Source organism: Hemibagrus wyckioides, linkage group LG01 (assembly GCF_019097595.1).
Source record: "Hemibagrus wyckioides isolate EC202008001 linkage group LG01, SWU_Hwy_1.0, whole genome shotgun sequence".
Lineage (NCBI taxonomy): Eukaryota > Metazoa > Chordata > Actinopteri > Siluriformes > Bagridae > Hemibagrus > Hemibagrus wyckioides.
The window spans coordinates 26,275,267-26,291,994 of NC_080710.1; the positions used below are offsets into that span (position 1 = coordinate 26,275,267).

The 16,728-nt window shown below is 41.3% G+C and overlaps 1 protein-coding gene across 3 annotated transcripts in view; it reads right to left on the bottom strand.

Moving 5' to 3' along the window:
* pard3aa (par-3 family cell polarity regulator alpha, a) overlaps positions 1–16,728 on the bottom strand; it is a 402,663-nt gene that overhangs the window by 86,501 nt on the left and 299,434 nt on the right. For 2 of the 3 annotated variants that reach the window (XM_058401320.1, XM_058401312.1), the window contains one exon: positions 12,494–12,751. In XM_058401320.1, the coding sequence (XP_058257303.1) occupies positions 12,494–12,751 (258 nt within the window). Of the gene's footprint in view, positions 1–2,693; positions 5,182–12,493; positions 12,752–16,728 lie in introns of those variants that run through there. The other variant, XM_058401328.1, reaches the window with a different exon arrangement.

A 16,728-nucleotide genomic window follows, 5' to 3' on the forward strand; every position in this document is an offset into this window, starting at 1 on the left:
AACTTAACTTACCAATATATGAGACACAGCCTTAATATCAGCAATGCTTCCACGTTTCACGACACGGATGTAAAAATACGATGTACAACATAATGTCCAAGGAACAGCTGGACATCATAAAACAAAAAAGGACCACAACTCAATCTAATCTCAAATTTTTCACTGTAAGGGTCACCAAAAACACTGCTGGACTTGGTACGAAAAGGAAAAGTGGTTGTGCCACATGATTCTGGATAGAATCATCATGAAAATAACTCTCGTTAATTTCCTGACTGCCATTAAATATAAGAAAATGAACAGTGTGGACAGTTTCAAATATGATTAGCGGCGAAACTAATATTGTTACTGTGAATCAATTACAAACTGGAAGCATTGCTCATAGCAGAGGTGCCAACAACATCATTATTTACATGCAAATCCTAGCAGACTGAAATGGAAAAAATAAAAAAATAAAGCACAAAACAGTAGTCACAGTCTGTCAGATTCAGATTTTTCCCCATTTTTTCTTTTAAAGATGTGCACCAGTACGCACTTCACCTGGTGTGAAGATTGATTAATAATAAGTAGCTCCTCCATTTATTTACTGACCTAATAGAGCTTAGTCCTGTCTGCTTGATTTCTAATAGCCCACTAGACCGAGGTTTAGGAATCCACAGCTCAAAGTTCACAAAGCAAAGGTAACCTTGACATCCCGTGTCCTTTCCCCTTCAGTGAATTACTTTTTCAGCTGGGTGAATTTTATATAGCTTTTGTTTTCACCGCTGCTTTAGCTGCGTCAAAAAGGATCAAATAAACTAAATGCTACAGTAAAATACAGATGTTGGCACCTCTGATTAATGCTAACAGTTAAGAGGAAATGTTAACCTTCACATGACCAGCTACAGTTTAATAGCTTTAATTATAATCCATAATAATAATAATAATAATAATAATAATGATAATAATAATAATAATAATAGTAATAATAAAAGACTTTCCTAATAAAATAGTATTTTTTATTTTTGCATCTGTTATTAAAAAAAATCCGTAAGACTCTCCCCAAACAATGGAGAGAGTATAATATTTTTTTCTAGCAATATCCACACCTTACCCAAAACCTGACTTGTGCAAGCTTTGGTCTGCTGCCAGAGCAGGGAGGAGGAGGCCTCGAGTCTCCATGACATCCAAACATGCAGCAAGAGTGAGGAGCTAATCTGGTCCAAGACAAGCAGGAAATGTAATGCCAGATAGAAAGAAGAGCGTAAGGCAGACAGAAAGGGAAAGATTGGAAAGTATTCAGGTATTGGCTGGAGCCCCTGCCCTACTCCATCAGCTGCTTTTTTTTTCTTCAATTGCATTTACCCCAGCCCTGTTTTTGGGGGCCATGTGAGCTCTGTGAGATGCAAGATGAAAGAGGAGATGTTATGCCGGGAGTCTGTGATTACACTAGTGAATTGGGTTATCCATCATTTGAAAACTGTCTAGTAGCTCTTATAAGTACAGTAGCTGAGGAAAAATAGAAATACCCAGCGGTGACCCAGAAAAAGCCTTTCCACCCATATCTAATAAGCTCCTCTCAGGTAATATCCTGTACGCCACAAACCCTGGCGCATCAAGGCGCTGCTTTCTTGTCATCTGTAATCAAATAAACTGAAAAGTATTGCTTTGATGGGTCATATTTGCGACTATAGCGGCGGTAATAAGGAGGAGGTAAGAACATGCAATTTTCTTGAATTAACATCAGTTTAATAGTCTTCTATAAAGGCAGCACAAGCTCCACATGTACAGCATTCTTTTCATGAGGCTTTGTGAATAATGGAGTTATAATTCTGCCATGGCTTCCTTGTGCTATAGGAAAGACCAATTACATACTGACAGAATCTGTTACATGATGTATGTGTGTTTGCAAACAGTGTTAATATGATACTACATGTGTGTATGAGAGAGAGAGAGAGAGAGAGAGAGAGAGATGAGTGAGGTTGCAGGCCTGATAGTTTAAAGCCTGTAGAACAGATGCAAGAGAGGAAGCGTGGCCTGTCTCACATTTGGTTTCTTTTCATCTGGGCTCTATTCTCCACCAACACATAACTCTATTTTTTCTTCTTCTTCCTTTCATCTTCCTGCAGGAAGTTCATTACGGCAAGTATCACAGACAATGAAGAAGCCGCTCTCGTGTGTGTGGTTCGTAATAAGGTCCTCTTCTGTTTCCCCACCGCTGATTGTGTGTGCACGTGTATGGAAGTGTCCACAAGCATTTGTTTGTACAAGTGCACATATTAAGTTCTTAAGTGCGTGTGTGTGTGCGTGTGTGTGTGTTTAAAGCATTGCCTCACCTTTCGGGCTGTTTGCTTTTCTAAATGAATGTAATGGTGCAAGCGTAGGATAAATTGCCTGCCTCACGCTTCATCTCCTTGTACACATCCCAGAGGGCCTTCTCCAAAGCGGGGCAAAAAAAATGAAAACAGGCGCACCAGATAATTCACTCGCGTTTGCCTTGCAGATACTACTTACTATCAGCATATAACATACCAGATAAGAGCCGGAGCTCTGAGTGCAGGGGGTCTTTGTTCTTACAGAAAGCTATGAAATGAATCTGGAATGCACAAAGGATTATTTTACATGTTTATCAAAAAATGTGAGAAAATCCATGAAAACATTTTGCATTTTAAATATTTACAGATCTTAACACTTTATTTATGTGGCACATTTCCCAAGCTTAAGCTCACTTTACAAAATCAATCGAGATCAACAAAAGGCAAAGAAAGGTATAAAAAATTTTTTTTAAAAAAAGCACAATAATACACTTAAAAAAACAAACAAACAAAAAGGAAACCACAAATGCAAATTATATAACAACAAAGAGAAACAATTCAGCAAATCATGACAATTATTATAAAGAATCATTATTCTAATCCAAAAAACTTGGGAATGGTAATGTATTGAAAAGACAAGGTTGCCCTTGTAGGAGCGCGTTCAGCCCAAGAGGCGTCAAGCAGCCTCGAACCGTCTCACAAACATCACGTGTTTGTTTAAAAGTGGCAGCAAAAGGTCTCAAGCCGTGGTGGCATGCCCATTAGCAACTCGACAGCTTTGCAACTAGCATGTAGCTGCTCCAAAACAAAAGCACACAATCAGCAAACTCGATGCTACAGAAGGTGTGGCCATACACCCAGCAGCAAATCAACAAGACCAGCCAGCTCGTCCCCAGAAACCAGGCGAAAGAGCGCAAAGCAGGCAGGAAATGTACACAGGTGGGGACTGCCCCAACCTCCGCGGTAGGTAAACTATTATAACAGAAGGTAAAATATACCCAGACACACTAACTTAGATCTAAACGAGAGAGAGAGAGAGAGAGAGAGAGAGAGAGTAATATACGCTCAGACACTTAATTTGTCCCCGAAGCGAGCTATTACAATTAGCCTAATCTACACAAACGCCATTAAGACCGTGTGCATGTTGACACACAGCATATAAAATCCTATACAATTTCTCATATTCCCCAGACCCTGATGAGAGAGGAGATTAAATAGACATATACACGCACTCTATAAGTATGTGTAACTATCTCAGAGTGCCCATCTATCTACCAATGAATTATTAACAAAATGCTATTTAAGAGAAAACACTCCAGATGCACTCGGATTTTAATGGTCGCATAATTGAATTGAGAAGAAAATAATAATAAAATCACTATTGCTATTAAGATTTGATTCAGGGCTAATTAAAGAATGCAAACAGAGATAATGCAATGTGCCTGTGGTAATTTTTACGGGGAAAAACTAATCTGTGCAAACTAAGGGTTATGCAAAACGGAACTGAGAAAAACAATGGTGGGAAAAAGTGGGAAAGAATTCTCTGTTGTTGATTATAAATAAAATGCACTTACTTAGTTACTTTTTTACGTTCAATTCTATACTCTTTCCGCACAGGAAAGGGAGGAGAAAAGAAGGATCGGGTGAATTCTAAGGATGAAAAAAGTTGGAGAATTTGATAGATTGGTGGAGGACTGGGCAGATGGAGAAATGGAAGAGGATTTGATGGCTGGGACTGTGGAGGAGTAGTGAATAGATGGGACTGTGGGAGATGAGAGAAGATTGTATAGATGGGAAGATGGAGAAGGTTGGGCTAAATGGGATGATGGAGTGGGTTTGGAGAAATGGTTGGAAGGACGAGTAGTGGGTAAATGGGACTATGGTAGAGGAGTGGGAGAATTGGATGATGGAGCAAGACTGGATAGATGGAATGATGGAGGAAGATTGGATAGAAAATACGGAGGAGGAATGGATGGATTGGATTAAATGAATGGAAGTGTAGGATATGATTAAGGCAATGAAATGTTCGAGGAAATATTCACAATAAGGATTGGATGTGTGGATGGATGGGTGTGTGGATGGATGGATGGATGGATGGATGGGAAGATGGAGGAGGATTTGATAAAGTGGATGAAGGATCGAACAGCTAATAATGATTCTGACATGATGTTATTGAACTGGATGTTTTGAACACATCAACAGGAATGATAGCAGCGATGTCACTAACAAAAGAAATGATGATGTTATAATGATGCAGGAGATAATAAGCGGTCATGTTGGGTCTCACTGCAGCCGGGAGGAACAAATGCAAATGTATAAAGTATGTTTGTGTCTGAGGGATTATGCTTCGCTCCTCTTCACCCCACCCTCCTCTCTCTCTCTCTCGCTCTCTCTAACAGCGACAAACCCCACAACATAAACAGCTTCACACACACATGAAAGCTATGACCTGAAAGGTACCTGCGGCTTATAATCCAATTTCAGCACCATGCAAAGTCAGGTGGAAGTGGATTTAGAAGAGAGAGAGAAGGAAAAGAAGTTAAGCAGCAGGGAGACAGAGAAAGGGAAAAACACCTTGCTGTGCATCTCTGTAGGTGAACTTCTTTTAGCAGTTCCCAACAGCCAAAATCTCTGGAGCGAGAGATATCTCCCTCTTTCTCCTTCTCTCCCTCACTCTCTCGGCTTAGAGCAGCAGCTTAAAGAATATAGCGCTAATGGGAGCAGCCGTCAATCAAACCGGTGTGTATCACAGTGGTGAGGGTTTGCTTTACGCTCCCCAAATCTCAATCAGCATGGCACCTGTCAGTTCAGTGCACGCTGAGCATGCTCTAGTCTGCTCTGCTGCACCTGAGTCCTGTAGAGGTTCAGGTCTACCCTGTTGATTGCCTGTCTAAAAAACAAAAACAAAACAACAAAACAGGTCATTCACCATTACAGACTAACGTGTAAAATAAATCATTAGTGCAGAGCTCTAGGATCTAAATACATGTATAATCTGTCAACTCTAATGAAGAACCAGAGAAAAAATGTTAGTCAAAGAATATATTCCGGCATACTATTATGATATACCCCGGAAATATTTCCAGATATATGATAGATAGAGAGAGAGAGAGAGAGAGAGAGAGAGAGAGAAGAACAAGGCTGGTGAGAGACTGACCATTTATTGTGGCCATTTGTAAACGTGAACAGGATGCAACATCTCTCTCATCATTGTAACTAACTCTAAACAATTAAAATTGGTGAAGTTTCATATGTTATTAAATTATGCATAGTAATTGCTGGCCAATCGCTGTGGTATAAGCCAATCAGACCTCTAGTGCAAAGCTCAGTCATTCAGCAAAAGAGACCAGTACATGCAGTAATAAAAACAGGGAACGGTGGTGGTGTGTGCTTCTCCCATGCAGTGGCAGTAAAGCTGAAGAGTGTGTAAGGGGAGTGGGTTTACAAGCCTTCACCGCAGCTCCCACACACATTACGAGCACCAGAGCCCAGGATCTCTCTGTTCTACCGCTGCAGTGACCTTCTGATTGGGACTCGTACACAGCCGGATGGACCTGACTCAGGATTTCACTTATAGTTTGGCAGTGTTTGTACAGCTGTGGGCTGGTTGCAGCAGACTTGTTTTCTGTGCTTTCACTAATCTGCACGCTGGACCTCAGACTGGGGGCTGGACCTCCTCAACACAATCTGAGGTTAATGGGCCTGGAAACATTTTTGGCAAAGTGAAAAGAGCCTTTTATTGATTTTGGAGCCATGGGCTGTGCTGTGGGAGTAAAATAAAAATGAAAATACAACGACACACACACACAGTAACGTCTGGCTGTATACGTGCTTTTAAAAGAATGGGCCGGTTGGATTTCCCGTCTTTAAGCCATCACATGATTTGGTATTATATGACATCAAAACACATCACGATGGCTTTAATGGACATTCAAAAAAAAATAATCATGGCACCACATCACTTTTCATTGCCAGCTGATCAATAATGTGCTTATTGTCTCTGTACCCTGTGTAGGCCCCGAAGGCTTAAACTTAAACTCGGCTCATTCGAATGCCTTTCTTTCTTGATGGAAAATATTTCAAAAATTGAACTCGAATGATCCCTGGGTCTTCCCTTGTCCTGTCTAAGTTCTTCTTTCTAACGAACTATTGTTGTCCATCCCCACCCAGATCACATGCTAGTCACTTGATAGCTTCTGAGACTTGATGTTTGAAAGTTTGGCAATCTCACATTTTTGTATATATATACATATATATATATATATATATATATATATATATATATATATATATATATATATATATATATATATATATATATATCAATCTCAGCACTGACTCAATGGCTGGAAGGGATTCCGAGCAAGTCATCACAAATAAACAGATTCAAAAAGGGCTCTGTGATATGCATGTCTGGCTGCGGCTATCAGACACAGTGGGGATTTGTAGCAGCACAATTTGTCTATTTAGACGAGAGTCAGGATGCTGACTTGGAGTGTCTTCACAAAATCCTGACAGCTTTGCCTCTGAAATGTGCTGACTAGTACAATACACTAGAGTGACCACAGATAGGAGAGATCCAGTTACTATATTTAACAGGATTCAGCTCTTCAAAAAAAAAAAAAAAAAATCATTTTGAGCCTTATTTATTACCAAGGGATTCTGCAGTCTCAGTGCATGTGAATGATATACAGTTGAGTGCAAAAGTCTACACACCCTTTGGACATTCAGACATTCAGTGTGTTGGCATTCACACGTTTCTTCGTGATCACAAGTGAAATAAGTCTGATGATATTAGGTCAAAGATTTGCACTAGCCTTGGGAACATTTAAGATCTTTTCACTTCTTTTACTTCCTCTGGACAGTATTTCAATTCTCTCTCAGCCTCATTGCTCACCACCTACACTTCTAGACCTAACATGAGAATAACTCAACATAGCACTGAAAGAAGTTACATTTTGGATTTGGATCTTATTTCAACTACTTCCTTTGTACATCAATCTCCTGTTCATTATTCAGAAACAATGGTGATACAAACTTTTGCACTCAACTGTAACCAATTCCTCCTTTTTGTGTCTGTGACAGGAAATGCATAACAGAATGTGCCTCTTGCCTTCACACCTTCAGACAGGAAGTCCTGATCCTCATGCTGTGTCCATTATTGCTGGGTGATATGACAATATGACATCGACATCGTGATCAATTATGACACAGTAAGCTTTCCTGAGATTGTAAATATCTTGAAATATGATGTGACATGACATTTTTTAATTGTAAAATGTGCAGATTGAGTTTTTCCAGTTTTTATTATTTCTCATGAATGAAACTATTTTTTTTTTTATTATTGTTATGACTTATGATATTGATGCTTAAACATTATATAAATGATATAAAATCACTAATAAATAAATTAACTCATTTACACACTACTACTACTACTATTGTTGGCAGTGACACATGTCATATTTCATAGAGATGTCTTTGAGAACCGTGTGACGATTTTTTTATGTCCTGCACCCCTAACATCCATGGTATGAAAACATTTACTTCTGTGTTACATGTACAAGAATAACCACTTCAGATGGGGTTATTTTTTTTCTCACTCTGCTTTGGGAATATTCACACGGATCGACTTCTGACTCTGAACTTGGTGAAAGCCACATGTGTCCGTTTCTGACAGAGAGTCAACATTCACTTGTGGTTAGAGGCTTTTTATAGCAGGAGTCTGACACCATTTGCAAAAGCGAAAAAGGTTGTGTGCCTCGACTCGTTGATGAAGCCAGGCTGATCAAGGTGCCGAAAAACTGAAACGCATTCAGATTGCAGACAAAACCTTTTACGGCATGTCTGTAGATTGCAGGCCTTGGAGCAGAATAAAGAAATAAAGTAGGCAATTAAATCCATGGCCACAATGATAAATATTACAGCAAATTTCACAGAGCCTTCCTCTGAAGTGATGTGCAAGGTAGAAAAGTCCTGGTGAGGTTTTTTCCTTTTTTAAAGACCTTGTAAAGATAAGATGCCCTCTGTTCTCATTATATTACTTCTTATAAACACGTCCATGTGCAAATTATCCAGAAGCAAGGCAATTTCTTACATAACTGGTGTTGCTGAGAAACTGGAGTTGGAGGATTTAATTATAAACAATGCTAGGTTGATGCAATCTCTACATGTATGTTTGTGTGTGAGTGAGAGAGAGAGAGAGAGAGAGAGTGTGTTATCATCTCCCCCCCGTAAGGATGGTACTATCCATGCTGCTATAAATAGGCCGCTGTTGGCATTAAGAGAGAATGAGATGATGATTGTAAATTCAGTGAAGAAGACAAAAGCAGCCGTTTATCACACACTCCAAAGCAGCAGCCAGTGCAGTGCAGTGTGCCAGCTTGTAGCTGCCGAGGCCGAGTACACCCAGAACAAAGCGCTGGAAATAAAACAGGCTTCACTTTCTTTCATCCTCTTGAAAAAAGAGGAGGGACAATACGCTATAGTAGACATTTTGGGTCTTTTTCACCTTATCAGAGCATCGTGTCTTCCACTTAATCATGCCTTTAAATATTACATGTGCCTCATAGTATTAGTAAGAAATGTCTAGAGTTGGAGAGAAAGAAAAACATCCTAGGGACTGACAGAGAGCAAAGGAATAAGCCAAATCAATCAGTTTAAACAAAGAATGAAAAATAAAAGTTGCTCTCAAATAGTGATGAGTTTTAGAAAATTCAAATGAATAAATCAATGATCCCACATTTTGGCTGTTCCATTTCCATTGTCAGGTGACGCACAGTGCTACAAAATGCCTGTGCTGAATTTAGTTAGGCTTCTTTCTAGAGTGCCAAGAATACCAAACTGGGACATATGGGTGGAGCTAAAAACAGTACAAGCCACTGACTGGTCCAAACCAATCATCGCAAACATGTCACGCAACCTCTAGACGGTCTGCCAAAGAACGTTCTGACATCTAATATAAAATAAAAAATAAATGTAAAAAAATATATATTGTATATATATTATATATCATTAATCAGCCACCATAATGCATTCTACTGCCTGACATGCATCTCTACACATGCTCAGAAGTGATTATACTATAATTATTCTAAGACTGTATGTCTTAAAAATGTTAAGTTGACCATCACATTATAATATTTGCTCATAAGAACACTGTAGCCTCTAATGTAAATACACTATATTGCCAAAAGTATTCGCTCACCTGCCTTGACTCGCATATGAACTTAAGTGACATCCCATTCCTAATCCATAGGGTTCAATATGACATCTGTCCACCCTTTACAGCTATAACAGCTTCAACTCTTCTGGGAAGGCTGTCCACAAGGTTTAGGAGTGTGTTTATGGGAATTTTTGACCATTCTTCCAGAAGCGCATTTGTGAGGTCACACACTGATGTTGGACGAGAAGGCCTGGCTCTCAGTCTCCGCTCTAATTCATCCCAAAGGTGTTCTATCGGGTTGAGGTCAGGACTCTGTGCAGGCCAGTCAAGTTCATCCACACCAGACTCTGTCATCCATGTCTTTATGGACCTTGCTTTGGTCACTGGTGCACAGTCATGTTGGAAGAGGAAGGGGCCAGCTCCAAACTGTTCCCACAAAGTTGGGAGCATGGAATTGTCCAAAATGTCTTGGTATGCTGAAGCATTCAGAGTTCCTTTCACTGGAACTAAGGGGCCAAGCCCAGCTCCTGAAAAACAACCCCACACCATAATCCCCCCTCCACCAAACTTTACACTTGGCACAATGCAGTCAGACAAGTACCGTTCTCCTGGCGACCGCCAAACCCAGACTCGTCCATCAGATTGCCAGATGGAGAAGTGCGATTCGTCACTCCAGAGAACGCGTCTCCACTGCTCTAGAGTCCAGTGGCGGCGTGCTTTACACCACTGCATCCGACGCTTTGCATTGCACTTGGTGATGTATGGCTTGGATGCAGCTGCTCGGCCATGGAAACCCATTCCATGAAGCTCTCTGCGCACTGTTCTTGAGCTAATCTGAAGGCCACATGAAGTTTGGAGGTCTGTAGCGATTGACTCTGCAGAAAGTTGGCGACCTCTTCGCACTATGCGCCTCAGCATCCGCTGACCCCGCTCCGCCAGTTTACGTGGCCTACCACTTCGTGGCTGAGTTGCTGTCATTCCCAAACACTTCCACGTTCTTATAATACAGCTGACAGTTGACTGTGGAATATTTAGGAGCGAGGAAATTTCACGACTGGATTTGTTGCACAGGTGGCATCCTATCACAGTTCCACGCTGGAATTCACTGAGCTCCTGAGAGCGACCCATTCTTTCACAAATGTTTGTAAAAACAGTCTGCATGCCTAGGTGCTTGATTTTATACACCTGTGGCCATGGAAGTGATTGGAACACCTGATTCTGATTATTTGGATGGGTGAGCGAATACTTTTGGCAATATAGTGTATATAAACCTGCCATTATATGCTGATATTATATTAAGCACGGCATACAACTATGCAATATAACTATGCAGTAACAGCCTATGAGTAGACTTATGCTAGGTGTTATGAGACAGTCGGTATGCTATATGACACGAAACAGTCGTTCTTCGTTTTGAAAACGATGACAATAGAAAAAAAACTATTTTATTCTATACTATTCTATCAATGTCAATGCATGGGAAACGTAACTGAAGTCATGTACTGTTCACACTAACTAATCAAAAATACTGTCACGAAAAATCCAATACCTCAACCTACAGAAAACTCTTATTCCTACTGCAACCTTCATCGCATGGAAAACTCTGACTGAGAAGTGACAGTTTATTCCAAAGCTGAAGCCATTTAGGAGAAGAAATATCTGTCTCTTTTGTGCAGCCACAGGGGTTAGGCGTCGACTATAAGCATCTCCCTGCTATCCCCAGAGATATCGACACCCAGATTAAGCAGGTTATCGAGTGGCTGCGTAGTGTCATAGAGTCACATGGACTCGGGGTCACAGCACAGGGGAAGGAATGAGCTGAAAGATCAACATCGCAGTAGGAGGGGGAGGGGCTACTGGTGAGCCCCGCAGCATGCCATATCACACTGCGGAGAGCGAAAGGTCACGTAGCAAGTGGCAGGTGTCAATCATCAGCTCAATTTGATTACGCTCGATGAGCTAATAATCGGCCAAATAAACAAGAGTGCTGAGAGTTAGTAAAGCCAAGCTGTCCCCTCACGCTTCATTAACCATAACCGAAGGTAAGTCACATACACAGGCAGTCTAATGAAAAATCTTTGAGCAAGCTAAAGGTCTTAAAATAGACACTAGAGAGCTGTGTGGGGGAAAAAAAAAGAAAGAAAAGGAGGGGAAAAAAACAGTGTCATTTTACAGAGGTGTGCACAGCTATGTAAAAGATAATGAAGCAACAGGAGAGTGCAGGATTTAAATGTTTTAAATGAAATGTTGATGAAGCTGTGGAGGAAAGAGGAATGACACTGGATCATTTTCACCGGGGAATAAATTATCAGCAGTGCTTCAGGAAGATAAAGCTGTTGAGGTTGTTTTGTTTTTTTTTCCCTTAACCTGAAAACAAGCACAATAACATTTCAGCCTGAGGTCACACAGAAGTGCAATATTAAAGTTTTAACAGCGATATCTGTAACACAAGGGTTTTTTTTTTATATGTCACCAAGAAGAAAACCGCAGAATGGGGGGGTTTGGAGGGGAGAGGGTAATGGCTGGATGTGGGGCATCTGTGTTGTCCTTAACAGGGCACCATCTCATTGTATATAGATGACTTTGCCCTCCCCAGATGACACAGGCATTGGCTGTTTGTTGCAAAGTCTGAGACGGAATCAGGATTTAACTTGATCCACTATAATAAAGGAGGCTTCTGGTTATTAAATTTTTGCACCTTGAGCATTACTGATGATTTTCCTTCACTGTAAACCCTGCCACTGGGATATGTTGGTGAAATATGAATATCACATTTGATCGCTTTTGCTTTTCCATGATAAGGGAGAGCTCAAGTCACATGCAGGGGGACACATCACATGAGCATATACAGGATCATTTTCCAATGCACAACAAGCAACTTGAACTTATTGGACAGGTAGTGATGCTGAGCTTCCCAATACTACTTTCTATCCAGAGCACCTGATGTCAAACCATCTCTTCCAAATGGTGCCAGGATGAGCACTGAACAATCACAGCTTCGTCCCTGAATGCGGAGTGTAATAGTATCGCTCCTTACCTTTCTGAAGACAGTGGTCCTTCATTGCGTGGCTTGTTGACTTGGGCGTAGAGGCTCTCTAGGCCCTGCTCTCTGGGACTGTGCGGCCTTTGCTCCTGGTTCAGGCTCTGGCTGCTGTCCATGGACGAGTCGAGTGAGCCGATGCCTGCGTAGGGGTGTTCCTCATCAGAGCTGAAGGTTCGGGTCACGTCTTGAATCTCGGCATAGTCCCTCTCCCTGGCTTGTCGCTCCCTTATCTCCCTAGTCTTGGCCTGGATCCTGCAAACACACAAAGTAAATCTCATTGTTAGATTCCTTGACCTGTAGTCAGAGTTGAAGTACAACATGTAGGTAGACAATTATCCATCATGGTGGGTGGACATTTTTAGTTTTAACTCAGCCAATGACATACTTGCTGTTAATCTGATTAGGTGAATCAGATGTAGAGGGGCAGCAAACTGTTAGTAAAAGAAAAGCAAACAGCAAGTAATTATGTAATTGTTGGTATAAACTATGGATTAGTCTGAACTTGGCCACTAAATCTGAAAAACATCTGCCCTATGAAACATCAAATCCTCTGCAAATATGAAGTTTAGTTATAAGAGATAAAATGCTTTAGGTATATGATCAATGATTTTTGTCATCACTCCCTGCTGTTTTGATGTTTGCTTGAGTTCAGAGCTCCTGCCGGGTTAATAGGCTGCTCAGACACCACCCTCCCTTCCTGTGTTTACCTTGGACCCTTACCCCTATTACAGCGGCCTGCTCAATGGAACCTTGAGACAAAATTCTTTCAAGAACCTCCAGTGGGAGTACATTTCAATCAGCTTTCTGCAGAGGTTAAGCCCTTTCTCCTCAGAGTGCCTCTCCTGCTGCTTCCTTTAAGAGAGCAGAGTCAGAGCAGGCCTGTTATGGCTGACGTCGTACAGAGCTGCTAAAACAGCCAGTGGGAGACCTTCCGGAGAAGAGTGGAGCAGTACATCCTGTAGGCGTCTTCCCAAATGGCAGGAAAAGCGGGGCCTCTCTGATCTTCCTCCAGCTGCCCCTTCCCATATTTTCCTCACTTGCTTTCTCTTTGTTTTTTTCCCCCTCCATGAAGAAACCAGTTTTCTCAGGGCAAATTTGAGCTATGGTGAACGAGGGCTTTTATTTTGGATTGAAGCATGAGAGCATGTATGGGTACATTTCGGTGTTCCAAACAGGAATAGGAACGATATAGGCTTGCAAGGTGGGCTGGTGCATTCAGGGTAGGCTCCCTATAGAGTGACCCATGGCACACAAACCCTTCCGCCTTATTAGAACCAAATGAGCTCTAACATTGTGTCTGTTTCTTCACCTCAGTAACCCCCCCCCACGCCCCCGCCCCAAACCAGTCCAACGTGTTGAGAGTGCCTTGTTTCACCAGCACCCCAGGTCGCAGTTGACCTCTGCCCTGTGCCAGCTGTCCGTCTTAGCTCTGACTGAAGGCTCCGTGGTGCAATCTTAGGGCCAACTATGGGTTACCCAGGGAAGAAAAATTAGATGTTTCCACAGTTTCTCATAAGCACAATCTAATTTCCCAACAATGAACATTCTCTCTCCGTGACAGCCTAATGCGATTACAATGCCATTTACTGTAGCTTCATTTTGTTCCCTTTCTCGCCTGTGCAAATCTAAGTCTGGCGAGGACTGTGTGAGAACTGTGTACATATCCGTGTCATGTGCAGTTAATAGCCTAGTGGTAATGAGAAAAACTGCTGGAGTTTGTAAAACCAATAACGCCATTGTACACCCAAATCTTCCGACTTCGCACAAACAAGCATTTTTCTTAATGAAACTCTTGGCTTGAAATCTCAAAAGAACTCCACTCTCTGGAACATGCTGGTTTTAGGCTGTTGATTTAATATCAGGGACACGAACAAGGTGAAATGTGAGAGGAGAACGAGGTCAGCCCACCTGCCTTCTGCTCAGAAACTGATGTCACCTCGCTGCCCGGAACATCCCTGCTCCGTGTTATGGCAGGTTTTACAGAAACCAAATAGCAAATCCATCCCTCTGGCAGACTGCACATAATAGACAGATAGAATCTGCTATGGCAATGTGTGTCTCAATGAGATAATGTCCAGTATGAGCAAAAGCACCAGGCCATACCTGGCCCTGCGGTCATATACCAAGACAGCCAATAGACGAGAAGAGGTAAAATTGCTTTTTGCTAACAATGCCATTGCTTTTCTACAGAGACAGTAAAGCTGTTGTACCTAGGATTTTGGGTTTATATCTGTTGTTGCCACACTAAAAGTTCAGTCAAATTCAACACTGACCTTGCCGGTAACTTTAAACGGCAACCATTGTATGCGTTGCGTCAGGACATGACTTTATTTATACAGTTATTCGATTTTCTCCTGCTTAAAGCAGTACCTTCAAGCGTACTAATTTGTGTACCTCCAGCAAGAATTTAACTCGTGGAAATAAATGTAGCATACATTCAAAATACATCTGATGTTCTAATTAGGCATTAAGGACCCTGATTGTACCTTAAATGAGCCGTAAAGGTACAGTGTATTCACAAGAAATGTACCTTTACTTTTTCATAAAAGCTTTTGTGTGCGAGTGCTCCTACAGGGGCATGTCTTCGTTCATGGAAAGCCATCCATCATTACTGTAGAATGATACTGCAGATAGCAGAAATGCATTCAGGATGGTTCTAACTGGTGCACTTAACGTTTCTGTGCGTGAATATGAGCTCAGGCTAGCTTGGTGAGAGTTCACCATCTCTTGTTTACTTCATTACATGATTAATGGCCCGTTGTGGCGTTAGCACAAAAGACAGAAGTGGCTAAACTGAACATGATTACTGCACTGTCAATTTCTCTCTGTACCTCCCTGAGTGAAGGCCGTCGCAGCTCCTGGTGTTTCATGTGGCATTGGTCCAGAATCATTACCCACCCACATTCAAAGATAATTAGTGCCAACTGCTCCTCTGTGTATGAGTGTGTGTGAGAGTGCGAGAAGAATATGCTTAGTTTCTCTATGTGTGTGTGGGAATGCAGATGTGTGACCAATTAAGAGTTCGATGTTTTTATTAGCTTGCATATGCACTGCCTGTTGGTGTGTAGGTGTTCTGTCAGTAGAATGATGCTATTATAGCTGAAAGCTTTGCCTACCATTATGTTTCTAGGTAACAGCCATGAAAAAAAAAAACAGTCCTTAACATTGTAGCCTGGCTTTAGTCTTTAGAAAAGCATTAGAATGTACATATGCATAAGATGTGATACTTGTCCACAACATCTCATTAAGGACCGGCCGAGTATAGCCAAATACCTCTCATATCGCTTCCTTATCCCGAGATTAGCCACCAGTCTAAACACTCTCTCTGCCAAAACCACACTGTAATATTCAACATAATAAATGCTGCCTAACCCAAAGATATGGAAAAGGTTTTGTATGATAAAAGACGCATTAAACTTGTCTATTTAGAAAAGTCGGAAAATAAAGCTCACAGGCGCTTGGGGTTGTATTTGTAAAAAAAAAATGATGGGGATTGGGTTGGGGGTGGTATGTTAGTGAGGAATGGCACTTTGGCTAGCCTGCGGTTCTTCCTTTCCTCACTGAATATATTTCACTGCTTATCAAAACAAAACAACACAAGCAAGCTAAGATACACACTCCACCCACAACACCTCCAGCATGCCACCACCATCAAACTGGGAGAGCATCTTTGGGAAGCTTACACTTCTAGAGACTTCTAGCCAAAGGCAATCTGAGGCTGTTCTGGTGGCCCAAGACATTTCCGAGAAAACATATATGAGTTTTCATTTAAATTGATAGCATTTGGCAACTGCCCTTTATCCAGAGTGACATACATTCATTTCATTTTACAAAACTGTGCAATTCAGGGTTAGGGGCCTTGCTCAAGGGTCCAAAAGTGACAGATTGCTGGACCTGGCATTTGAACTCACAATGTTGTGATCAGTAGTCCCACACATTAACCAGTCAACTTACGCTTTTGACTCAATACACTTAAATTTTTGTGTTATTTTCTCCGCAACTATAGTTTACAAGTAGTGTACTTCTCCGCAAGTGTACATCTAGTTAAGCTAGATAAAGCAGAATAATCTTCACTTTCCTCACTACCAAGTAGAGGAGAAAAAAACAATGTTCATAAGGCAACCCATCAGATGATGCCTGTGGTGAAACTGGTCAGAGTGTAACAATTATAAAAATTTGCAGAAAATTATAATCCTAACTACCATTTTTAGCCACAGGCCAACTATCAA